At 44.8% G+C, this 26860-nt stretch overlaps 2 protein-coding genes across 8 annotated transcripts in view; one reads left to right on the top strand and one right to left on the bottom strand.

Annotated features, from left to right (window-relative positions):
- LOC309514849 (uncharacterized protein) overlaps positions 1–26860 on the top strand; it is a gene marked incomplete at its 3' end in the record, with an annotated part of 49128 nt that overhangs the window by 13251 nt on the left and 9017 nt on the right. Inside the window, exons 1-5 of one of the 7 annotated variants that reach the window (XM_082192252.1) lie at positions 20154–20746; positions 20947–21028; positions 21281–21351; positions 23359–23485; positions 23947–25992. The exons of 3 other annotated variants lie outside the window; for them this stretch is intronic. In XM_082192252.1, the coding sequence (XP_082048378.1) occupies positions 20330–20746; positions 20947–21028; positions 21281–21351; positions 23359–23485; positions 23947–25370 (2121 nt within the window). In that variant the 5' untranslated portion in view covers positions 20154–20329. Of the gene's footprint in view, positions 1–20153; positions 20747–20946; positions 21029–21280; positions 21352–23358; positions 23486–23946; positions 25993–26860 lie in introns of those variants that run through there. 3 more of the 7 variants (XM_082192247.1, XM_082192251.1, XM_082192246.1) reach the window with 3 other exon arrangements.
- On the bottom strand, positions 2253–16486 carry LOC309514897 (uncharacterized protein). Its single transcript, XM_082192349.1, has 6 exons — positions 16233–16486; positions 7373–7871; positions 7092–7173; positions 6747–6826; positions 5951–6077; positions 2253–4144 (listed from the first exon to the last, which is right to left on the bottom strand). Exons 2-6 carry the CDS (start codon positions 7784–7786, stop codon positions 2904–2906), a joined length of 1944 nt encoding a protein of 647 aa, XP_082048475.1. The 5' UTR covers positions 7787–7871; positions 16233–16486; the 3' UTR covers positions 2253–2903.

Here is a 26860-nt window from a genome sequence, read left to right as displayed (position 1 = left end):
CCAGATAACCCACAAATTTCCCCCAGTCCTCAATAAACTTTTGATCCTTAATATATCTGATTTTCCCTGTTAATTTATCCAACTCGGCATATTCTGTCAGTTTTACTCTCCACTCTGCTACCGTTGGGATTTCTTCCTGCTTCCACTTCTGGGCTACCACAATTCTGGCTGCCGTTACCGCATACAGTGGTGCCCTGCAAGACGAAATTAATTCGTTCCGCAATTTTTGTCGTCTAGCGAATTTTTCGTCTTGCGAAGCACGAAATCCCATAGGAATGCATTGAAAATCAATTAATGCGTTCCTATGGTCAAAAAAAGTCCAAACAAAGCCAAATTTAGTACAACAACAGTTTATTAACTGCTCTTTAAAGTCACACATACTGTAAAGAGCAGTTCAAAAATTTAAGGGAAAATAAATTAACTTTATAAACAAAACATGTCTTTGTTTTTAGTCAAAAGAAAAAAAGTCGCGAGACGTTTTCGTCTTGCGAAGCAAGCCCATAGGGGAAATTCGTCTTGCGAGGCAAATCGCGAACGGAAAAAACTTTCGTCTAGCGAGTTTTTTGTATTGCGAGGCATTCGTCTTGCGGGGCACCACTGTACTGGAAAAGTTTGCAATCCTTTCTTCTGATGTCCTTTCCCACAATGCCTAATAAGAAAGCTTCTGGCTTTTTTACGAAAGTATAACTTAACATCTTTTTCATTTCATTATAAATTTCATCCCAGAAGCTTTTAACTTTCTTACACTCCCACCATTGATGATAGAACGTCCCTTCTTTTTGTTTACATTTCCAGCATTTGTTATCTACCTTATACATCTTAGCCAGTTTTACGGGTGTCATATACCACCTATAGAGCATCTTCATCACATTTTCCCTCAGCAACATACATGCCGTAAATTTTATGTTCACTCTCCATAACTTTTCCCAATCCTCCAGTTGGATGTTATAACCGAAATCCCTTGCCCATTGTACCATCACTGATTTTACTTCCTCATCCTTCGTATTCCACTCTAGCAGTATTTTATACATTTTTGACAGATTTTTATATTCGTTGTTTATTATCTCTTTTTGAAATGTTGATTCCTTTTCCTCGTAACCCCTTTCCTTCACCTCTTTTTTAAACATTTCGTTTATCTGAAAGTAGTGCAGCCAGTCATATGTAAATACTTTAACCTGATCGTATGGTTTTACTTTCCACTTCCCTCCTTCATTAGTAACCATTTCTCCATACTTTCCCCACTTTTCTCTCATGTTAACTTTCTTTACACTTATTAACTCCAGCGGGGATAGCCAATGTGGAGTTTTCGGTTCTAGTATATTTTTATATCTGTCCCAGACCTCTATTAATGGACCCTTAAAGATGTGGCTACAAAATCCCTTATGGATTCTCTTTTTATCCTTCCATAGATACGTGTGCCACCCAAATTTGTTATTGTACCCTTCCAGATCTAGTAATTCTTTATTCTCCAACTTTACCCATTCTTTTATCCAACACAGACACGCTGCTTCGTAATACAGTCTCATGTCTGGTAGGGCGAAGCCCCCTCTTTCTGTTATATCTGTTAATAACTTAAATTTAATTCTGGGTTCTTTCCTTCCCAGACATATCTAGAGATCACCTTTTGCCATTCTTTAAAGTTTTTTGTACCTTTTATTATGGGTATCGTTTGGAATAAAAATAACAACTTAGGGAGCACCATCATTTTGACCATAGATATTCTTCCCCAGAATGATAATTTCATCCTGGTCCAGACCTCCAGATCTTTTTTAATTCCATTCCAAACCGGAATGTAATTATTTTGGTATAAATCAATGTTTTTGTTGGTAAGCCAAAGTCCCAGGTATTTAACCTTTTTAACAACCTCAATTTCTGTTCGTTGCTGTACTAATTCAATCTTATCCTGATCTAAGTTTTTGACAATCATTTTTGTCTTACTCTTATTCAATTTGAATCCTGCTAGCTTCCCAAATTTATCCATCTCCTCCAAAATCTCCCTTATACTTTCTATAGGTTCTTCCACCGTTAAGACCACATCATCCGCATAAGCTTTAACTTTGTACTCATTTGAACCTAATGTTACCCCTTTAATTTGTTTATTTTGTCTTATTGCATTTAGTAAAACTTCCAAGACCACAATAAAAAGCAACGGCGAAAGCGGACAACCCTGTCTTGTTCCTTTGGATATTTTTATATCTTCAGTGATGACGTTATTAATTATCAGTCTCGCTTTCTGTTCTGTGTAGATCAGCAATCTCCTGATTTGGCAAATGTCCTGAGAGAAATTATATTCAACATTGCCATCCATTCTGGCAGGTTTCACCCCATAGCAGATGAAGCAAACCTGTTTCCCCCTACTCTGGAGGAGAGGACCCGCACCAATGGATGCAAGTTGCAAGAATTTAAGTCGCAAGTTGTAAGCATTTTATTTTCAATTTATATTATTGTGCTCCAGCGGAATTGCACCCCAGATTTAAGTATATTTGCATATTGAGGGGGGCTATTGGGTGGTTGTTTTTATTCTTATTATGTATTTTGTGGTTTTATATCTTGATTTTACTCTGAGAACTGCTCTAAGACCCCAGGGTATAGGGCGGTATATAAATTAAACTAGTAATAATAATAAGAAGAAAAGAGATGCAGACTAAACATCAGGAAGAATCTTCTGCAGGTAAAAGCTCTTTCAAAGTGGAACCGGCTGCCTCAGAAGGTGGTGGTTTCTCTCTCTTGGTGGGTTTTAAGCAGAGGGTGAAGATTGCTGCTTTGTGGAGGGATGGACTAGATGACCTGCAGAGTCCCTGCTCTGATACAATTATATGACTCTGTGATTCCCCCCGCCATGAGCTATTTCATAGAGAGTGAGATTGGAGCTATGTCTGAAGCTCTTCACATTCCAAGCACTGCTATGGTTTCTCCACCGTATGGATTCTTTGATGGGAAGTGAGACTCCTCTTGGAATTGAAGCTGTTTCCACATTCCAAGCATATAAATGGTTTATCCCCAGTGTGAATTCTTTGATGGGAAGTAAGGCTATCCTTCCGACTAAAGCTCTTCCCACATTCCAAGCACTGGTATGGTTTCTCTCCTGTATGAATTCTTTGATGGATTATGAGACTGGTCCTCTGACAGAAGCTCTTTCCACATTCAACACACAGATATGATTTCTCCCCTTTATGGATTCTTTGATGGGACATGAGACTTTTCTTCCAACGAAAGCTCTTTCCACATTCTGTGCACAGATATAATTTTTCCCCACTGTGAGTTATCTGATGGGAAGTGAGAGAGGCCATATTAATGAAGTTCTTCTCACATTTTGTGCACTGATACTGTTTCTCCCCTGTATGGATTCTCTGATGGTACATGAGACTGGCGCTCTGAGGGAAGCTTTTTCCACATTCCAAGCACTGATATGGTTTCTCCCCTGTGTGAATTCTTTCATGACAACTGAGAACATTCTTTCGACTGAAGCTCTTTCCACACTCGAAGCACTGATATGGCTTCTTCCCTGTGTGAATTATTTGATGGGAAGTGAGACTATCCTTCCGACCGAAACTCTTTCCGCATTCCATGCACTGATAGGGTTTCTCCCTGCTGTGAGTTATTTGATGGGAAGCCAGAGCAGCCCTTTGACGGAAGCTCTTTCCACACGCCAAGCACTCATATGGTTTCTCACCAGTATGGATTCTTTGGTGGACTGTGAGGGTGATGCTATGACTGAAGCTCTTTCCACATTCAAAGCACGGATATAGTTTCTTCCCCGTATGTATTATTTCATGGGAAGTGAGACTTTTCTTCCAGGCGAAGCTCTTTCCACATTCCGTGCACAGATATGGTTTCTCCCCTGTATGAATTCTTTGATGGGAAGTGAGATTGGCCCTCTGACTGAAGCTCTTTCCACATTCCAAGCAGGAATATGGTTTCTCCCCGCTGTGATTTATTTCATTGGAAGAGAGGTCGGATTTTCGACAGAGGTTCTTTTCACATTCCGAATACTGATAGAGTTTCTTCCCCAAGAGATTTATTAGATGGGGAGTGGAGTGGGAGCTCTGACTGAAATTCCCATGTCCCGGATATTTAAATGGCTTCTCCTCCATGTGGATTTTGTCATGCTCTCCCTTATTCTTATTTTCCAATTCATCACCACCTGCAACAAAGAGAGAAACTGATTAGAACTTCAAGAGGAAATGCAGGTCTTAAATATTGGAACAACCAGCTTCCTGTTTCTTGCTGAGGGAAACGGCTGCCTCTCATGGGATCGGACCACGGGTCGTGCCAGAAATTCAGGGATAATATGAGGGTAATTAGTCCTGCTGACCCCTCCAGGGCGGGGGGGGGGCTGTCTCACCCACTGATTTCCATTATCAGCCACCTGCAGCAAGATGTGGGGCCTGGGACACTGGGTGCTAAGCCTGGCATGAAACTGGGCACTCTCTGGAGCCACTCCCACGAGCAGGGGATACCTGTTTTCTACAAATTAATAAGATTCTGACTAACAACAGGCATGTTCTGGATGGAAGGAGATAAAAGAAACAATCTGCCAAACTATACATTCGCTGGACACCAAGTTCAAAGAGACTCTTCTTTTGGCATTTGGATTAATGAGGTGAGCGGCTGCCATTCTTTTGTTTTCGTTATATTTGCTACTCCATGATTTGGCAAAGCTCACCAAGAAAGAAAAAGTTAATTACCTAAAGGAAACGCAGGAGGTGTAAAAACTAATTGGATACATACTTGTAAAGATATTGGTGGAGAGCCCTAATTTGATCTGGCAAAATAATATCAGAAACGAAAGTAGCTCAGGCTGAGGAGGGGAACAAAAAAATGGCGCTAGTTGTTGCACAGCAAGGAAAGAAACCTCTGAGGATGTTGGCAATACTTTTTGGATTATAAAAGGGGGTACTTCATATACAAATATATTTGTTTAGCTTATTTTCGTATATGGTTTGAAGAGAGTCTGATTGTGATTTATGGATTCCTGCCAGTTTTCCTAGCGCCTGGGAAAGCGTTCATATAACTTACTGACTGAGAAGTACATCCTAGACTACAGCAATTATTGGAGACATATCTTTGAAATACCAGCTCATTAAGAGAAATCAAAGAGAAGAAGTAGTCGTTGTTTTTTAACCTTGGATGGATGCCCAGAATCTTTTGGGGCAAGAAATGGCAGATTGAAGGAGGACTGTGTTACAAATTAATCTGACAAAGAATGATATGGATCATATCAAATAAAACCTGCCTCCTGCATACTTATAGATATAAGGACTAGTCCAACAAGATGGTTCAGTGACTGACTGAGAAGATGAGGATGGTTAACAACAGAATTATGATTAGAATTTGGATTAGAACAAGGAAGAAAGCAGAGGAACAATTATAGACATTATCTCTTGAAATCCAGGCCTTGGGGAGTCCCAATTTTGAAATTATTTAAATTTGGAATATATAATTGGCAATATTGTTTGTGACTTATTTTGATTTGATTTGATCTGTTAATCATTGGAAGATTTGTATTTAAAATGAATAAAAAATATTTTATTTTATTTTATTTTTTATTTAATTAGTATTGGAACAACAAGGATCCAAAAGCCAGAATCTCCTCTTTAATGGATTTTGTTGAGCCCAGCCATGAAATCTGTGCCATCTCCAATGTCTGTTGTCTCTTTGGACTACCAAAAATGCACACAAGCAAAAGCAAGTAAGATGACAGAAGTTACTTCAAGTTCCCTAAAAACTTTGAAGCCTACATTTTAAAATTCCTGGGCAGATCAGTGCAGCCCGATTGTGGTTTAAAATGGCAAAATTGGAGAAAAAATATTCACTGACAAAACAGCAGATAGCCCTCCAATCTAGGTGAGCTGGGGGGTGTTAAAATATCAGATGCTGTAGCCAGCACTGTAGAGCACCTTAAAAATATATTTCTAAGCAGATAATATGATCCAACAGGGAGCCTTACCAAGAGAGTCCATGATCCCACGATTCTCCCCCATGACTTCCTTATGCAGAGCTCTCTGGTCAGGATCCAGCAACGCCCACTCCTCATCTGTGAAATGAACAGCTACATCTTCAAAGCACACCAGACCCTAATATAAAAAGGGAAAGTCTTCTTCTTAGAAAACATTATCTACTACACATTGCTTTGTAATTTTCAGCCTGTTAATTGCTGTGTTCCTTTAATGGAATTGTTTTGTTGCACATTTTAATTATGGATGCCTCTTTTACATGTCTTTCATTGTGTCTTTTATTAATGGGTATAAATCTATGTGTACATGGGTGGAGCTCCACATGGCGTTCCTCAAATCAATCTGCGCAAGCGTCCCTGTTTCCCAGATGGAAGGATCCCCTTTCCTCTCCCTGTCTGCTGTTCTGGAGGGGGAAACCTCCCCAATGCCCTAAGACCAACTTCAAGGGGGTGCAGGGGGTCACAGGAGGGGAAGGAGGGAGAAAGCGCAACTGATTGGGCTCATTTGGTGACTCCTGGCCACTATTATTTTTATGGTTAGAAGCCTATTTTAATATTAAATGGGAAATCAATGAATAAAACTACAATTACGGATAAATAATACCAGCAATATTCATAAGGCCAGTTAAGGTGAGATGGCTGTTTATTAACCTTCTGGAATTGCATTTTAAGCCTTTGTTAAGGACAGGCATGACAGAAACCAAGATGAGGAGAGGGATTCATCCTGGCCCAGAGGCTCCTGGCTGCCCCGTCCCTCAGACTCCTTCCCTACAATGCTCCTTCCTCCTACCTGAATTCCTTCCACAGCCGCTGCTTCCCCTCCACCAGGAAAAGATGGATGAGAAGGTCTTGCCATCGTCCTTCTGTCAGCTGCAGAACAAAAAGGTAAGTGCGAAGTCTTAGTGCCTGCTTCTCAGAGGTTTAAGCAGCGCAGCACTAAACACAGAAGAGCCTTTCTAAAAGCCTCACCTGCTGAGTGAATGTTGATGTTTGTACTCATTTCATATGTTAGTTGTGCAAACATACATCTCCCCTCCTTTGGGGTCTTGGCCCCAAATGATTAAAAGAACCTACAGAATAGTTCCAAAATGAACAGAATGTGACCAAACAGAGAAAAAAACTCCTTCCTCCTTACCCAGCGGCCTCTCTCTGGTGTCCAACAGAGTCTTCTCTGCCTCAGAGGAATCTTGGCTCCTTTCTGCAAACAGATCCGTTCCCTGAAAGAGAAACAGGGATTCAAAACAGAGAATGGGAAGAAGGATTGGAAAAGGAATGGCTGAGGGAAAAACTTTAGGGATATCTAATATGATCCACTTAATGTTTCCAAAAATGGACGGGCCATTAGCAGAGAGTTTGGGGATACTCTCCATTCTGTTCAGACCCCCTTGGGAGTATCCAGAGGACAGTCTCTCTCACCTGCTGCTCTGCCTGCTTCCTCTCCTCTGCCTGACTCAGGAGGAATCCTTCGGCCAGGGCCACTGCCTGGGAACTGGTCTCCGCTCCACATTCCCTCACCCACTTCTCCATCTCTGGTGGAAGGACAGCTAGAAACTGCTCCAAGATCACTAGGTCCAGCATCTCAGCTTTTGTGTGCCTTTCTGGCTTCAGCCACTGATGGTCAAGGTGGCAGAATCGACCACAAACCTCTCGGGGTCCTTCAGTCTCCTGGTGGCACAACTGCCTGAACTGCTGGCTCTGCACATCTGAGCGGAGAGTTTCCTCCTCACTCACGATCTTCTGCGCAGAGTTCTCCCAGATTCCACCACTGCTCCCAGTTGGGATGTCATGGCCTCTTCCTGCTTCAGGGCCAGCTGAGTCTTGCTCATCCATTTGGGCTCTCAGGAAGCCTCCAAGAGATCAGAAGGAAGCTCTTGGTCTTTTGCCCAGTTCCATCTCTCCTAAGTAGAGGTAAATCCTGCAAAGCAAATACGTATGAAATTGATACACGGTCAGGAGCAAAAAGAGGGTCCCTGACCAAGCATGGGTGAGTTTTGCTGGGAACTAGGGATAGACTACACTGCAGCCCAAACTCTGACCTTTCTTTACAGAAAGAAGACAGAGAAGATGGAAAAGCAGCCAGCATCTTGTCCTCCTGAAAGTTGCTATGCAAAATGTGCAGGAAACAGAAATTGAATTTCTGACAGATGGATCAATCTAGTTGCTCCTGACTTTCAGCGTTTTCAGTCAATGAACGAAGTCAGAACTGTGAATGACACTTGGTTGTACCAAGTGTATTCCAGCATTTGCAATTCAGAAGCATCCCTATCTCCAACTGAGGAGGACAGAGCAGAGCCATCCTGGCTAAGCGGTCCTAGAAAGCTTTAAAGAGCTCCTCCTGCTTTTAAAGCCCTCTAGCTTGGTGGCCATCCTGCCTCTTGTGGGAGGGAGTTCTGTAGGTTTAACTCTGCACTGCATGAAAAAACACTTTCTTTTTCTGCCCTCTGTTGCAGGAATTTATGAATAGGTTGCGGGGGTTGCCCCTCCAGCAGATATCATGCACATGCAGCCCACTACCAAAACCAGCACAATCACTTTTGTGACTTTTGTGATTTGTCCCCACAAAACACTTCATTACAGTTTCTTCCTATCTATTCAAAGGGCCTTTGCTGCACGATACCAAATTCACTGATAAATGCATCTATGTACTGGCTCACTGGGAAAACTTCAGAAATGCATATAGAGATGTGAACTCAGCTACTCAGCAGCCCCTCTGCCTGAGGGATAATCCCTGGCCTCCTGATACCTGAGGGCCAGACAGGTAGCCCTTCCAGAAATAAACCCAGATGAAGTGTCGAGAAACCAGCTCGACATCAGTAAGAAAATCAGTCTCACACCAAGATGACTTGAAGAAAAAGCTTTGGCTTTAGCCATGCAATGTTTATTGTGCGCAGTAAGAAATAAATCATCCTCTCTCCTCCAGCACTGCGCTTGTTCTGCCTGGTACTCAAAAGTAACAATCAAAGGAATGCAACCTTGCCCTTGCCCACACAGACAAAGAGAGTGTTATGCTACGTGAGCCAATCATTTAGTCTAGCATGAGGTGTTCACGTGCTCATCATGCTCTTAGCAATATCTCGTGCTGTAAAATCACTCTGCAATAATAAGAACTCTGCTCATGCTCTTATGTACAAGCAATCATTTTCCCACATGCCCTCTTTTCTTGTTTATAAGAGGGACGCTTAATCAGAATCATATTCCCATTACCTAAGCATTTATACTTTGCAACATAAATTCCCCTTGTAATCCCTGTGGTGGGCCGTGGTCGGTACCACCATGCAATACATTGGGAAATCAAAAAAAAGCAAGCATTGAATACAACAAACATGCAATTACAATCAATAATAAATTTCTTAACCATAATCCATTAGGTAACCAAGAAGACAACCACTCCCATGGATCAAAACCTTCAGGTGGATTCAAAGGATTATGGGTTATCATTTGTTCCATATAATCAATAGTAGCGGAGATATTGGTTGATTGATCAGTTATATACATGCAACAATGAAAATGAATTAAGGCACAAATTCCACCTTTAGAGGCAAAGATTACATTTAAAGCATAAATTTTTTTTATAAAACAACTTCTCTCATTTCTGACTTTTTTTTTTTTTTGTTAATTATTTTTAAAACAAAGATGGTAAAATTAAACAAAGCTTCGGTCCAATTTGCCACAGAATAACCATAAATTAGATTGAAGCAAACATGTAGATTTACTGCTCTTTCTCATCCAGTTGAACCAAACATAAAAATCTCTACACGCAGCCTGTTGGTCATAAGTCATGTAGGTTGTGACATTATTAATTAAAACTTTTGGCCTATCACTCATAGTTGTAACATTAAGAAAACAAGAAGATCCATTAACATACTCATAGGTCCAATTACAATATGGATAATGACCTAATTTTTTTTTTTGCTATCATGATTAAAACGAAAACAATAAGGCACTATTTCTGCAAGCAACAAAACACAGGTGATAAACTTATACGATTGTCCTTCATATTATTGCTAATCTTAAATGAAGCATTTACTGGAATGCTAGAATACCACCACCAAAAAAAAAAAGCTCAAAGCTTTTTAAAGCTTTTCAAAATCATTTTTCTCAGCAGCTAAAAGGCAATAGCCAAGCATATTCCGCTTGCTGTAACTAAAAAGATTGCAACAAGGTCGAGAACAGGGCCCATTGTCTTCGTAGGCCTTGCTAAAGAACCATATTGCAACTTTCTTTCTGTCCAGGAACCATGCCAAAGCACAAAAATGAAACAAATTGAACACACTAAAATCCTCTCACCCCCTCCCTTGCCAAGAGTCCACAATAGTTCCAAGACAGCCCTCTGTACATGCTCAGGGGAACACAACATAGGGCAGGACTCCTGAGGGAGGAGAAAAAAAATATCTGGGGGGTAAAATCCAAGTGATGCCAATAAGGATGAGAATGGTAAATTAGTCCAATGGCTGTTTATGAGCAACCTGCGTGATATTTCGTGGTTCGATTATTGGCATGTAAAAACCACAATCCAGAAGAAGTCACACAACCATTTCTGCAGATACAGGAGCCCATTTGCTGTAAATAAGTCTGATGTATTGCTCCTTGTACTGCTGAGTCAAAAAAGTCCAAGCCCAGTGAAGTGTGATGACACAGATGGGATGGTTGCTATTAGGAGGCAGCAAAACTGTAATGATGTTTGGTGGTTGAAGTGGCTTCCCAAGAAAAAGGGGGGCCAATGCAGTAGGGGTGAAGATGGCCTTTCAACGTGCCAGGAAACACTGGAACAGCTGTGGAAGAGCCTCTTCCATTGCAGAGGTGATTGTGATCTTGTCCGCTGGATTCTTGTGTCCTTTAAGGGCAGAAAATAGTGGAGACAAAGTGGAGGTGGGCAGGTCCAAATAACTCTTTATCCAATTCAGCTGTCCAAGAATTTGTTGTAAATCCACCAATCTAAGATAACCAGGAAACTGTAGTTGAGGCGTAACTGGAATGGCTGCAGATGCTGTCAGCTTGTGTCCCAGGTACGTAATGGGTAAAGTCCGCTGGATTTTTTCCTTAGCCACTGTCAAGCCAACAGGTTTTATCCTTTGCAGGATTTTGGGACACGGCAGAGGACAAGGCTGTGGCTAGCAGGCCGTGGCTAGCAGTGCCCACTGACTGGCAGGCTTTAAGCATATCAGCAATGGCTATATTTGATGTTGCCATTAGAAGGCGCAGCTCTTGCGTACAGTCCTCACTTGCATCAGCAAACGCAAGCTGGCGTACAATCAGTTCTTGTGCTGCCAGGTCCTGAACTTGCCGCTTGAAGGTATTATACAAGCGATCAACAAATTGTCCATAGGGCTTTGTAGGGCCCTGTCTGACGCTGCCCCACCGGCCATTGCGCTCAGTCTTGTCATCAGGGACAGAGGCCAGAGCCTCTTGGGCTGAGGCTGTGGTGGCTGCCCAATACATAGGATCAAGGGCCAACTGTTGGGCAATAGGAAGAAAATTGCCTCCTCCCGTCAGCCCATCGAGAACATCGGTTTGGGTCAGCATGACGGGGGCTGGGAGTGCAGGAGCAATCACAGGAAAGAGATTTGGAGTATCAGAATCAAAAGGCAGCAACGGAGCTGCAGTACAAAGAATCTCTTCTTGGAGAGGAGTGGAGATGGGGGGTGTGGAATGCGAAGAATGCAGAGGAGGGACGACAGGAGCCGAAGGAGGAAAAATGTCTGCCTGTTTAGGAGGCTGATAGGACGGTACTTCTGAAGGCAGCATGAGGACTGGGAGGGGGGGCAAAGGAGCTGAAGCAGCGGCCAGGAGGAGATTTGTAGGAGTTAATCTTGAGATAGCCTTATAAACCTTACAGCAGGCATGCAAAACTTTGACATCAATCTGAGGATGGTTTTGGAAAAATTGTCCTATTTTTTCCCAGTCTTTTAAATGCCAATTCCCCTCCTGAGGAAAAAACCAGGGGCAGTGGGTATCCAAGGCTTCTATAAGAGACACGATATCCGCATCTGAGACAATGAGGCTGTTGCTGGCCAAGAGAAATTTAAGGTCTTCAAAAAACTTTTTCTGTGGTGGAGAGAGAGACTGCCCCATAATGGCAAAAGAAAGGGGGGGGTCGGGAGCACTCACCAGGGATCCACTAGGTGGATGAACGACGCGTCTGCAGCCCTTGCCGGGCGAGATAAGTGCTGATAAGTCCTTAACGTAGTCCAGAATCACATACACGGGGCAGCAAGGGAGCACTCACCGGGATCCATAGCGGATGAAAGACGTGTGGTGAGTGCTGAACGATGAGAAACAACGTGGAGTCCGAAGGTAGTCACACGGGGGCACCAATTGTCGAGAAACCAGCTCGACATCAGTAAGAAAATCAGTCTCACACCAAGATGACTTGAAGAAAAAGCTTTGGCTTTAGCCATGCAATGTTTATTGTGCGCAGTAAGAAATAAATCATCCTCTCTCCTCCAGCACTGCGCTTGTTCTGCCTGGTACTCAAAAGTAACAATCAAAGGAATGCAACCTTGCCCTTGCCCACACAGACAAAGAGAGTGTTATGCTACGTGAGCCAATCATTTAGTCTAGCATGAGGTGTTCACGTGCTCATCATGCTCTTAGCAATATCTCGTGCTGTAAAATCACTCTGCAATAATAAGAACTCTGCTCATGCTCTTATGTACAAGCAATCATTTTCCCACAATGAAGAGAAAAGGGTGTGATGAACCTGGCTGGGAAACAGGGAAATGTAAAGATCTCTTTTGTTCCACTTGATGGGTGTTTGGTGGAGGGCAAGGAGAACTATGGGGCAGGGTCCAGGATGCTCAGATTACTGCCACCAGACCTCCCCTTTCATGATGTATTAGTGATGTAGTTTGGGGGGGTGTAACATGGGGATTAGCAGTTAATAAAAGTTGGGGGGCTCTTTTGTTCTGGGCTTCCATCTTGTTGCACCTTGTGATAGATGGGAGTCCTGTTGCGACAGTCTTCAATCAAGACCAAGCCTCCTGGCTGCTGTTTTGCTCTGGGATTCCTGGCTGGGGTCCTTCGTTTTTTGTCCAAGGGAGCCCTCAGATTTCTCCGTTAACACCTCCATCTTCCAACAGTCCTTATATATTTGCTGCTGTTAAGGGGGAAATATTCTGGGGTGAGAGACTACTCAACAGCCCAGCTCATCGGGGTGCAAGTCCCCCGCAGATCCATGCAGTCAGAAAAGGAAGGAAGTTTGAGGCAAGTAATTTGGAGCAAAACAGTGGTCAGTAGACCATTGTCAGGGTTGCTTCCAGATCCTAGCTCACAGAGGATCACGCCAGCCAGCGATCATTAAATAAAAGTCTTTATTGAGTTACAGTCTCCATTCTCAAGCTGCTGCGTGCAACTCTACGTCTAATGGCTAGATCGGCGAAGTCCCGTCTGAGTCTCCGCCCCTTGCGCACCAACTTAATACCCTAGCCCTGCTCCACCTTTTCCGCCTGACCGTTCTCCTCTGGGTCCCTCTGCCCCCCGGGGTCTCTTCCTTCCGGGATTCTTCTGACGCTGACCCCCCGGACCCTTCTGTCTCCTTGCGCCGGGCTTTAGGACCTGGCTCCCTTTCCGGGCTGCCTACTGCGCCACTTTCCTGTGCATTTGAACTTGGCGCGCGCGCCCAACCTTCCACCTTCCGTCTAACCGTCTCCTCGCTCCCCGATGGAGGTGTGGCCACTCCTGACTCGTGCCCTCCCTCCTGTTGTGAGCTGCCAGCGCTTGAGCCCTGGCGCCCTTCCTCTTCCCTGCTCTCTGGCGGTGACGCTGGTCCCGATTTCCAACTGCTCCCCTCTGAGTCCCCTCTGGCTCTATCTTCCTGGGGTGTCCCCCTAGTCTCCCCCCTTGCCCTGGCCACTGGTGCTCCTTTTTGTGAATCTTCTGATTCACTGGAAAGACTCGGAGATCTCGGGTCGTCGTCATCACTCATCTTTTCTTCTGCCTCCTCCCCCTCGCTCTCTGTTTCCTCCCTTTCCCTCGCCTCTGCTCCTGAACCCGACAACCATGATCTTTATTGTTGTGCAACAGGTCCCCACAGGAGTAAGAACCCCAAGCAAGGGGGTGACATGGACTTTTAAACCTTCCCTCTTTCTCCCAGAATACACTTTGAGAGGCATCATTGATACATCATCACTACATCACTAGCATGTCACAACTGGGGAGGGGTACACAATGACGCGGGTGGTGCTGTGGTCTAAACCATTGAGCCTAGGGCTTGCTGATCAGGTCGGCGGTTCGAATCCCCGTGATGGGGTGAGTTCCTGTTCAGTCCCTGCTTCTGCCCACCTAGCCGTTCGAAAGCACATCAAAGTGCAAGTAGATAAGTAGGTACCACTCTGGCGGGAAGGTAAAGGATGTTTCCGTGTGCTGCTCTGGTTTGCCAGAAGCGGCTTAGTCATGCTGGCCACATGACCCGGAAGCTGTCTACGGACAAACACCGGCTCCCTCGGCCTATAGAGCGAGATGAGCGTGCAACCCCATAGTCGTCCACGACTGGACCTAACGGTCAGGGGTAAAGGTAAAGGTAAAGGTACCCCTGACCATTAGGTCCAGTCATGACCGACTCTGGGGTTGCGGTGCTCATCTCGCTTTATGGGCCGAGGGAGCCGGCGTTTGTCCGCAGACAGCTTCCGGGTCATGTGGCCAGCATGACTAAGCCACTTCTGGCGAACCAGAGCAGCGCACAGAAACGCCGTTTACCTTCCCGCCGGAGCGGTTCCTATTTATCTACTTGCACTTTGAGGTGCTTTCGAACTGCTAGGTTGGCAGGAGCAGGGACCGGGCAACGGGAGCTCACCCCGTCACAGGGATTCGAACCGCCGACCTTCTGATCAGCAAGTCCTAGGCTCTGTGGTTTAACCCACAGCGCCACCTGTGTCCCAATGGTCAGGGGTACCTTTACCTTTATACAAGGGTTACACAAGTTCAGAATTAGGTCACTTTATCAGACACCTTTCCCAATACCTCTTAAGTACTGTAATAAAAAAAATTAAGGTCTTATATATATAATAAATGTTCATAAATGTACCAACCAAGTGCATACATAGATATGTGGACCACATGTCTGGAGCAACACAGAAAGACCGCCCTGAAACCATTTTGACTGCCAAACTGACCAAATGTTTTCTCTGCAAGGAGGGAGGGGGTGAGGGAACCTTCCCATTGTCTCAGGAATTGGGAAATCACCATTTCAAAGAAATGGCCGGACTACCAGGAAAGGCAATCAGATAACCTGATAGACAGGAAAAACAACATTCAAATTTCTGTTGTAGACCGCCTTTTCTGTGATGTAGGCATGATGTTTGTGGGGTGGTGGTCTTGGGTTACACCCCTTCTGTGATGTATGTATGATGTATGGAGGGGTGGTCTTGAGCTCCAGGGCAGGGAATTTAAAATGTCTATATAAGGGCAGGCACACCTTGGTTCTGGGTCCTCCATGTGAGAGGAGCCCCCTGTTGCAACAGCTTTAATAAGGATCAGGCTTACAAGCTGCTTTGCTTCTCAATATTCTCTGGTTGGGCTCTGCTATTTTCTCCTACCAATAGGGAACCCACTTAAGGACTCCATACGGGCTCTTGGAGACCCCATAAGGGAAGAAGGGCAGATTTTGTTTACAACAGTCCCCACCACCGAAAGAACAATAAAACTCTTTCCATCTCCTTGCCCTCAGAGCTTGTTTGGAGATGGGCTTACAGAACACCCAACTTGCTAACCTGCCTCTGGATGTCTCGTGTTGCCCCCCTGGTCACTCCCTGGGTGGGGGGCCATGAATGCGCTCTCACGCTTGGGGGGGTTATGGTGGGATGCCCTGTTCCTGCTGCCTACGTGACTTCCCGCTTCTCGGTCCATGGAGGGAGGGGGAGCGCAAATTCACCTTTCTTTAAGGGTTAAAATGGCCTTGGAAGGAGGAGAGTCGATTAAAGTATGGATTTTCCTACGAATTTATAAAGCTAGGTATCTTCCCTGACCTGTCAAGTCGAAAGGATACATTCAGGCATAAATGTGAGATTAATTTGCACGCCTTTATCCTGATCCAAAGAACTACACACCCACCCACTCCGTGGCAAACAGAGCAGGGATCCAAAGTAAGGACAGAGTTGCAGACTTCTTGCAAACTCGCCCCCTCCCTGGCTTTCGTTTTTCAGGAAGGGGGAGAAACCTCTGCTCCCCGATTTTATTTGGGGGGGGGCTCCACGCATCTGAACAGGCACCCTCCCCCTGTAGCCCTGGGGCCCCCCCTTCTCCCCAATGTACCCGAAGGGGAGAGAGAGAGGAGACTCACCAGATCCCAGGAGACGCCGCAGAGGCAGCGCTTGCACAGAAGGAAGACAAAATATGCACATTCCTCCCCTGGCAGCAGGGGACTCTGCTCTGGAAAACCTGCCTTTCTTCCTTCCCCCCTTTAGTAATCCGGCTCAGCTCCTTTTAACCCTTGCAAAGGCGAGCGGAGCAAGCTCACCCCTCGCCCCGTCCCTCTGGAAAGCAGGAGTCCCGGAGGAGCCCCAGGCATCGCGCGCAGCCGGAGGAGGGGCTTCATTTTTTTGGGGGGGGGCGTCCTGGCCGGGCTCTGAGCTGCCCCCTCCCTTGGCCAGGAACGGGAGGAGCAGCTGGCAGGGAAAAGGCTCTGCAAGAAGCAGGAGGAGGGGTCATCCCAGTGGGTCAACCGATAGTGGGGCTTTCATGCACCTTCGTGTATTTCCCCTTATACTGCCCTGGAGCTCAAGCCCACCCCCCACAAACATCATACCTACATCACAGAAAAGGCGGTCTACAACAAAAAATTGAGTGTTGTTGTTTTTCCTGTCTGCCAGGTTATCTGATAATGCCTTATCTGATTGCCTTTCCTGGTTGTCTGCCCATTCCTTTGAAATGGCGATTACTAAATTCCTGTAACAAGGAAGGTTTTTTCCACTTCCTCCCTCCTTGCAGAGAAAACATTTGGTCAGCTTGGGAGTTAAAATGGTTTCAGGACTGTCTTCCTGTGCTGCTTCAGACATGTGGGTTATATATTTAAACCACAGGGTAGGCAGGGAATTTAAAATGTGTATTTAAGGGCAGTCACACCTTTGTTCTGGGTCCTCCATGTGAGGGGAGCCCCCTGTTGCAACAGCTTCAATAAATATCAAGCTTACTAGCTGCTTTGCTTCTCAATATTCTCTGGTTGGCCTCTGTTATTTTCTCCTACCAATAGGGAACCTATGTAAGGACTCCCTATTGGCTCTTGTATACCCCATAAGGGAAGAAGTGCAGATTTTTGTTTTCACTGGCCCCAAAGGTCGCCCGCGCCCGTGTAAGGATTTCTCATTGTGCAACGGAACGCTCTCCCCCTCTCCTCTCCCTCCCCCCAAATCTGCTCTGGGCATCCCCCAACCTTTGAGAGCAGATGTGGGAGATACACAAGGCGCACTGGGAGGAAGGAGAGTGAGGCGGGGACGCCTCCTTGCACTAGTGCAAATCTTTTTGCTGGCACACTCATTTAGTCAAATTACCACCCACGAGCTTTATTTGAGACGTCACATCACCCTTTCTGCAGATAACTTATTGGTTTTAATACGCAGCAAGAAAAACAACAGCCGAGGGCCTCTGAAAAGCAGGGAAAGCATGAAAGCACCACTATCAGCACAATCCCAGTGAGGGTTGACCCACTGGGCCAGCAAGACGAGGTCAACATTTCCCACCGAAGAAGAGCTGGAAACACTTCCCTTGTCCTGCCCTCACTGACCTCCATCCAAGTGCCTCTGGGGCTCATGGCTGGGCTCTTCTGGCCTGAAGTGCCCCTGAAGTTTGATCTGCTCTCAGTCTGAGAGGGCCTTGGCTGTGGTAGAAGGGGCTTCCCCTCTCCCTTTCCAGCAGACGACTATTTCTAAACTCCCCCCAGTTTCCCCATGAGGACTGCAGGAAGAGCCTTCACTCCTACCTTCAGCCATCTCCGCCACCAGGGTGGCAGTTTGCACATTTATTTTGCCTTCTTTGGTTTTGTTATTGTATAACGTTTATGTGGTGGACGTGGTACGAGAGAGTGGGTAGGGAATATTAAGAATAGTAAGCTTTCCCCATAGAGTTCATTGTTTTTTCTGCCTATAGCCTTTCTCTTTAGCTATTTCACACGCTAATCGCTTGATACGTGTTCCTCTTCGCTTTGATTCTCTCCTATCACACAAACATTCCTTTTGATGCTCTGCTTTCCCCATTCTCATTCTCACATGTTTTCTTTCTGAGTTTATAAACAGTCACCATTTGTATGCTGTGATTTCAATACACATCTCAAATCCGCTTTGCTTGTGATCTTGGTTCTCCTGCTCGTTTCTGGTTCCACACGCCTTGACTTCCAGGATCAAACCCAGAAGTGAGTCTGGAAGAACATAAGGGCTGGGAACACCCCCCCCCTCCCTGGAATGGTGGAGACACGGCCAGTTCCTATGCAGCGCAAGGGACCAGGGGCCCAACTTGGCTGAAGGCATGTTTTTACTTGAACCAACCCTTTGCTCAGGGCCAGCAGCACGGGAATATTACTTTGTTTTTAACAAAGCGTAAGAACATTGGAGCCCACTTCCTGGGCGGGGGGTGGACTCTACTTCCCTGGAGGTTTTTAAGCAGAGGTTGGGAAACGCACAGAAAAGCTCAAGATACATGTTGATCTACCCACACGTAGTTGTTATCCCTGAGAAACGTAGAAAATAATAGGATATATTTATCTGAAAGTCTTCAAACTTACACGACCCTTTAAAAATTCGCTGATGAAGGTGAATACATTGAAACAGGGCCCTGTCCTGGTTTCTGATCCATAACTGACTTCTGCTCTATGATTGAGACTGAGTCTCCATCTGCAAGCTGATAAATTATAAGGATCAACATTATTGTCGAGTGAGAAAGAGAAAATCTTTGTAACGAATTATTGTTATACATATCTTTATTAGTTTGAGTTTGTAATCTCTGTTAGAATCTGGAATCTCTACTTGAGTTTGTAATCCTTGTCAGAATACATACTTTTGAATGGATTAGTTTTTGTTACAACTGACTATTGACTTGTGAGTAGGGACCACTCCCACTATTGAAACTTAGATTGGCCTGAGTTCTTGTAGTAGATAGGTAGCCGTGTTGGTCTGTCATAGTCAAAATAAAAAAAATTCCTTCCAGTAGCACCTTAAAGACCAACTAAGTTAGTTCTTGGTATGAGCTTTCGTGTGCATGCACACTTCTTCAGATACACTGAGTTCTTGGTGTGCTTTTTTCTCAGCTGAGATTCCTGCAATGCAGGGGTTGGACTGGATGACCCTTGGGGGTCCCTTCCTGAGGAGACTGATGAGCTTTCCCAACCAGAAGTCAGAGGCTCCTCCACACCAAAGGAAGGCATTGTCCATCCTCGCAAGGACATGCATAGGAATAGATTGATGCTCTCCAGCAGAGCTTTTGTTTCATTGTTATTTAAATAGCAGAGAGGATTGTCCCTCCTCCTCCTCCTCTTCCCCTCTCCCATTCCCGGGTTCTAGCAAGGGGCTTGATGCTTCTTGCAAAGCCTTTCCCCTGTTCCTGGCCAAGGGAGGAAGCAGCTCAGGACCCCCCCCGGCCAGGAGGGTCCCCCCAAAAGAAAGCCTCCCCTCCGGGGCTCCCTCCGCCTGGACTCCTGCTTCGGAGAGGGAGGCGGGAGCTCGGTGCGCTGGGCTGAGCTGGATTCCCGGAGAGACCCCGAAGAAGGGCGGGAGGAGGGCAGAGCAAAAGCCCCTTCCTGCAAAGGGAGCCCGGCTTTCGTCTCTCTCTGCCTTGGTGAGTCTCCTCTCTCTTCCCGCTTTGGGTTCAATGGGGAGAAGGGGGTCCCAGGACTGCAGGGGAGGGTGCATTGGGGGGCTGTTCAGATCATGCATGGGGGGACCCCCAAGTCAATGAGGCATTGCACATACCTTTGTAAACCAAGAAATCTTTAATGTATATCAAGAGATATAGGGAGAGGGAGAGCAACTCTTAGGCCTCCAGGGTTGGGACCCGCAATCCGGCCCAGTAAGAATGATTCGCTTGCCAATAACAGTTCTGATTCATTCCTTGGCTGAAAATACTGAAAGGAGCAGCTAGGCAGATTCATCATCCTGCCTGGACATTTTGCACGGCAACTTTCCTTCTATGAGGACTGGAGGCTTAACTTCTCCTTCCTTTTGTTTGCTAGTGTTTTGAAGAAGGCTCAGAGTCTGGGCTGTGATGAATTCCAGCCCTGCTTCTTAGCAAGACTCATCCACGCTTGCTCAGGGAACTTTATTCTTCCTGTGGCCATGTATCTGTTTCATAACAGAACAATGTATTTGCTTTGTAGGATTTGCAGACGCCTCTGCTTAGGACAGACGAACAAGGGCTTCCTTCTAATATCTCGGAGGCTTCCTGAGAGCCCAGATGGATGAGCAAGACTCAGCTGGCCCTGAAGCAGGAAGAGGCCATGTCATCAACACTGGGAGCAGTGGGGGATTCTGGGAAAGCTCCGTGAAGAAGATCCTGGGTGAGGAGGACACTCTCTGTTCAGATGTGCAGAGCCAGCAGTTCAGGCAGTTCTGCTACCAGGAGGCCAAAGGACCCCGAGAGGTTTGTGGTCGATTCTACCACTTTGACCATCAGTGGCTGAAGCCAGAAAGGCACACAAAAGCTGAGATGCTGGACCTGGTGATCTTGGAGCAGTTCCTGGCTGTCCTTCCGCCAGAGATGGAGAGCTGGGTGAGGGAATGTGGAGCGGAGACCAGTTCCCAGGCGGTGGCCCTGGCCGAAGGATTCCTCCTGAGTCAGGCAGAGGAGAGGAAGCAGGCAGAGAGAAAGCAGGTGAGAGAGACTGTCCTCTGGATACTCCCAAGGGGCTCCGAACAGGAGAGAGAGTATCTCCAAAATACTCTCCTAATGGTCCATCCTTTTTTTGGGGGGGAGCATTCTAGGAATGATATCTGATACCCCAAAATTTTTCCTCTGTTATTCCTTTTGTAATCCTGCTCCCCATTCTCTGTTTTGAATCATTGTTCTATCAGGGAAAGGATCTGTTTGCAGAAAGGAGCCTGGACTCCCCTGAGACAGAGAAGACTCTGTTGGTCACCAGAGAGAGGACACTGGGTAAGGTCACATTCTGTGGATTTGGAAACTAATCAGTGGGTTCCTTTGCTCTTTTGGGGGGGAAGACATTTGGGGCCAAGAGCCCAGAAAAGGAGAGATGTATTTTTGCAGAACTAAATTATGGGTACAAACACTGAAATGCATTCCGCAGGGGAGACTTTTTCTGAAGCCCATCTTAAGTGAGAGAGGCACCGTTTCTCCTCTCAGAGAAGCATGAACTCATGACTTCCCACTTCCCTTTGTCTCTCACAGGTGACACATTGACACTGGCAAGATCTCCTCATGGTGGTGAAGGAGAAGCAGGGGCTGTGGAACCAGACCAGGTAGGAAGAAGGAGCCTTGCGGGCAAAGAGGGGAAGCCAGGCTGCCTTTCGGCCTGAAGAAATCTCTCTCCTCCTCCCTTGGGCTTTTGCCAAAGCTGCTGTCAAGAAGGGCTGAAACTGCCATTCTGAGAATAATGCACAGCAGCCTCACCTCACCTCGCCTTCTGAATAGCGCTAGCATTATTTATCAATCACTATATTTTATTCTAATTGTTGAATGCTGATATGGGCTTTGAATCCGTCAAGAAACCATACAAAACCGTTGTCAGGATTCAGCTAAGCGGCTCCATCCGTTGCACAATGGCTTCCCCACTTTCCTCCCAGGGACCCCTTGAAGTTGGCTTTAGGGCATCAGGAAAGTGTCTCCTCCGCCCAGAACAGCGCATGGGAGAGTAGAGGCAGAGAGGAATCCTTGTGCAGATGGAATGGTTTGAAGACCACCATGTGGAGTTCCACCTGTTCACACCTAGATTAAGACCCCTCATTAAAAGGCAATAAAGAATTCCATGAAGACCTTAAAAGAAGCATCCATAACTCAACTGTGCAGCTAAACAATCCCTTTAAAACAACACGATAATTAATAGGCAGGAAACAAGAGAGCAATAGGAATGTAGACTTGGAGAGTTGGAAGGGATCCCAAGGGTCCAACCTTCTGCAATGCAATAATTTCAACAAAATGAAATAACATGACAGATGTCCATCCAAGCTCTGCTTAACAACCTCCAAAGAAGGACAACCCATCACCTTCTGAGGGAGTCAGTTCCTCTGCTGAATGGTTCTTACCTGCAGGAAGTTCTTCCTCATGTTTAGCATAATAATAATAAGAAGAATAACAATAATAATAATAATAATAATAATAATAATAATAATAATAATAATTTATTATTTGTACCCTGCCCATCTGGCTGGGTTTCTCCAGCCACTCTAGGCGGCTTCCAACAAAGATTAAAAATTCATTAAAAAGTCACACATTAAAAACTTCCCTGAACATGTAGCTTTTTTCTTGTAACTTGGATCCATTGGTTTGGTCCTACTGTGCAGAACAGCAGAAAAGAGGCTTCCTCCATCTTGTTCCCTCTTCCCTCTTGTTCCTTGATCCATCTTCCACGTGACAGACCTTTACATATTTGCAGATGGTTATCATATCTCCTCTCAGTCTCCTTTTTTCCAGGCTAAACAAATAAAGCTCCTTCAAGCATTCCTCATAAGGCTTGGTTTTCAGACCCGCCCCCGCACACATTCCAGCTTGTCAATATCTTTCTTAAATTATGGTGTCCATAACTGGACAAAGGATTCCAGGTGTTGTCTGACCAGGGCAGAACGGAGCAGGACTGTTACTTTCCTTGATCTGGACACTAGATTTCTGTTGGATGCAGCCTAGAATGCTATTAGTTTTTTTTGCTCCTGCATCACACTGTCATCTCATGTTAAGCTCGTGGTCTACTAAGACCAGTGCTTTTTTCTGGGGGGGACGCATACCCCTAAACATTTTGTGAATCCAAGTTTGGCCTCATTGAGGGGCAGTATTTCAACATGAGTAGGAAAATGAGAGTACCCCTAAATATTTTTAAAGAAAAAAACCACTGACTAAGACCCCCTAGATCCTTTTCATAGGTACTACTGGTAAGCCAGATTTTCCCCATCTTACATTTCACAGAATCATAGAATTGTAGAGCTACTAATCCACAAGTTACCTTATCCAGCCCGTATGTTACCAGCTTCACCACAAAAGTATCATGGAGGACACTGTCAAAAGCCTTATTGAAATCAAGATATACCACATCCACAGCATTCCCCTGATCCACCAAGATTGTAATTATGTCAGAAAATGAAATGAGATTTGTCTGGCAAGTCTTGTTTTTGAGAAACCCTTGCTATATCTTAGTAATCACAGCATCCTTTTCTAAGTGCTCCCAGACTGTTTAATCATCTGCTCTAGGACTTTTCCCTGTGTGGAAGATAATCTTTATTGTGTCTAAAAGGAATATGCTTTTCTTTTTCTTGTAGGGTTCAGTTTGCTTTGAAGATGTAGCTGTTCGTTTCACAGATGAGGAGTGGGTGTTGCTGGATCCTGACCAGAGAGCTTTGCATAAGGAAGTCATGGAGGAGAATCATGGGATCATGGACTCTCTACGTAAGGCCTCCTGTTGGAACACAATATCTGTTTTGAAATTCTTTACATATCTGCACATGATGAACCTCCAATATTTTGATGTACTTCCTACAGCATCTGGGATTCTAACACCCTCCCCCGCTACAGCTCAGCTTGAATGGAGTGCTATCTACTCTTTCCTACTTTGAATATTCTTCTTCCATTGATGCCTTTTTAAACCATGATCAGGCTGGTGTGAACTGGCAAGGCTTTTTAAAATCTTGGTTTTGAGTTTGAGTAGCCTCTGTCAGGTTATTTGATTTTGCTTGTTTCCATTTTTGTTTGACCAAAGAGATGAATGACATTGGAGGTGGTGCGGATTCCATGATTGTGCTAAACAAAATCCATTGGAGAAAAGAGTCTGGCTTTTCAAATCTCAGGTTCCCATATTTTGAATTTGCATTTCTTCTTGAAACTAGAATCAGTTTCTCTCTTTGTTGCAGGTGGTGATGAATTGGAAAATAAGAATAAGGGAGAGCACGACAAAATCCACATAGAGGAGAAGTCATTTAAATACCCGGGACATGGGAATTTCAGCCAGAGCTCACACTCCACTTCCAATCTAAGAAATCTCTTGGGGAAGAAACTCTATCAATATTCGGAATGTGGAAAGAACTTCTGTCGGAAATCCAACCTCACTTCTCATCAAATAACTCACAAAAGGGAGAAACCATTTCAGTGCCAAGAATGTGGAAAGAGCTTCAGTCAGACGAAAAGTCTCACTTCCCATCAAAGAATTCATACAGGAGAGAAACCATTTCACTGCTTAGAATGTGGAAAGAGTTTCATTTGGAAGAAAAGACTCACTTCCCATCAAAGAATTCATACCGGGGAGAAACCATATCAGTGCCTGGCATGTGGAAAGAGCTTCAGAAACAAGGCCCATGTCACAGTCCATCAAAGAATTCATACAGGGGAGAAACCATTCCAGTGTTTGGAATGTGGAAAGAGCTTCAGTCGAAAAGATAGTCTCACTTCCCATCAAAGAATTCATACCAGGGAGAAACCATCTCAGTGCTTGGAATGTGGAAAAAGCTTCAGTCGGAAGGATGGTCTCAGGTCCCATCAAAGAATTCATACAGGAGAGAAACCATATCAGTGCTTGGAATGTGGAAAGACCTTCAGTCAAAGGGCTGCTCTCACTTCCCATCAAATAACTCACAGTGGGGAGAAACCTTATCAGTGCACGGAATGTGGAAAAAGCTTCAGTCGGAAGGATGGTCTCATTTCCCATCAAAGAATTCATACAGGGGAGAAACCATATCATTGCTGGGAGTGTGGAAAGAGGTTCAATTGGAAGAAAATGTTAACTTCCCACCAAAGAATTCATACAGGAGAAAATCCATATCCGTGCTTAGAATGTGGAAAAAGCTTCGGCCGGAAGGACAGTCTCACTTCACATCAAAGGATTCATACAGGGGAGAAACCGTATCAGTGCTTGGAATGTGGAAAGAGCTTCATTCAGAGTTCCAATCTCACTTCCCATCAAATGACTCACAGTGGCGAGAAACCATTTAAATGCTTAGAATGTGGGAAAAGCTTCAATTCCAAGAGACGTCTCGCTTCCCATCAAAGAATCCATATGGGGGAGAAACCATATCCGTGCTTGGAATGTGGAAAGGGCTTCAGCCGTCATGCCAATCTAATGTTCCATCAAAGAACTCACAGCGGAGAGAATCAAAGGATTGTAGAGTTGAAGGGACTCTGCGGATCATCTAGTCCCTCCCCCTTGAATGCTGGAATCTCCACTATGACAGATAGTTATTCAACCTCTGCTTCAAAAACGCAAAGGAAGGAGAACCCACCACCTTCTGATGGAGTCCATTACATAGCTGAATACATCTTACCTGCAGAAAGTCCTTTCTGATATTTAGTATTCTGTTTTCTTGTAACTTTAATCCATTGGTTTGGGTCCTACCATCCAGAGCAGGAGAAAACACGCTTTTTCCATGTGACAGCCTATTAGATATTTGAAGATGGACATCATATATCTCTTCTCAGTCTCCTTTTGTAGGCCAAGCATATCCAGATTCCTCAACTGTGCCTTACAAGGCTTGGTTTCCAGACTCTTGATCACCTTGGTTCCTCTCCTCTGTGCATGTTCCAGATTGTCCATATCTTCTCAAATCGTGGGTGCCCCAAACTGGATACAGGACTCTAGGTGTCCTGTGAAGGCAGTTTTGAGAATCTTTGAGTCTAGTTGGGATTCTGGGTGGTTTGTTCTATTGTGTATCCAGTTTTTGTATTTACCTGAGGAGTTTCTGAAAAAGATTCAGCCAAATATCACAGGCAAACTTTAGGCAGGTTATTGCATGAAGGGAGAGGAGAGGGAGAGAATATTCTGTGGCACAAGGGAGAAATCCCTGTGATTAGGCAGGGGCTGCCAACCTTGTGGACCAGTGAGCACATTTCCAGATGCTTAGATAGTGGATGTGAATTTTAATTTTTCCAGTATTTTAGCTTTTTGTATGTTCTAAAGCATGGTTGTAGATTTTCCCCCCTTGTTTTATCTTTTTGTAAATCTTTTTGTTTATCTTGAGATTGTTGTGTTTTTTTACAAGCAGGCAGGGTATATTTCATGAAATAAATAAAAGTAAAAAAAATATATTTTGAATTTTGAGAGAGTGCTGGGGGTTGACAGGAAAGAGGCTTATAGCAACAAAATAAATAATGGGACTATATAATGAGGATGTGAAAATGGGAAGAGTACAATTTTAACTAAGTTAAAGATTTTGATATGAAAATATATTAGAGCAGGCAGGAAAAGTTAAGATGTAAAAAAAACCCAGAAGAGGAAGTTGAGGGAAATAAGGGGGGATTTGGGAATTGTATTTTATATATATATTTGATATGTAATTTTAATGTTTAAAATGCAAAATCTAATAAAAAATACTTTTTTTGAAAAGGAAAGCAGGCTTATAGCTCTGTTGTGGAGCAGAAAACCTACATACGATGTGAAAAAGAGCCTTAGCAGGAGCAAACACTTTAGATCAGGGGGCCCCAAACTTTTTTCAAATGAGGGCCAACCAAAGTTGTTGAGCTTTTTAGGATTTTACCCCGGGACATATACTGCCACAGGCCGTATCGACTGGTGGGTCGGATATCCTGGCACCCACAGAGAATTTCCTGGGTGAGCCTGTGAGCTCTGAGCATTCTCCATCCCACCCCCATCCTCTTCTACTGTTATTTCAGATTCAGTAAAGTAAATAAAGAAATTGATCAACAAATACTCATAGGATTGCAACAGGTTGAAAGCAGCCTAAGGATGAACATGATCATTAAACGGATTATTCCAAAAAATACCCATCTGTCCATGAACCTGTTACTGTACTTAGATTTATACTTACAGATAGGTAG

The sequence above is a fragment of the Podarcis vaucheri genome (genome assembly GCF_965113315.1).
Source record: "Podarcis vaucheri genome assembly, chromosome: 12".
Classification (NCBI taxonomy): Eukaryota; Metazoa; Chordata; class Lepidosauria; order Squamata; family Lacertidae; genus Podarcis; species Podarcis vaucheri.
Note: the sequence above shows the minus strand (reverse complement) of the source record. Positions and strands in the feature narration are given on the sequence as shown.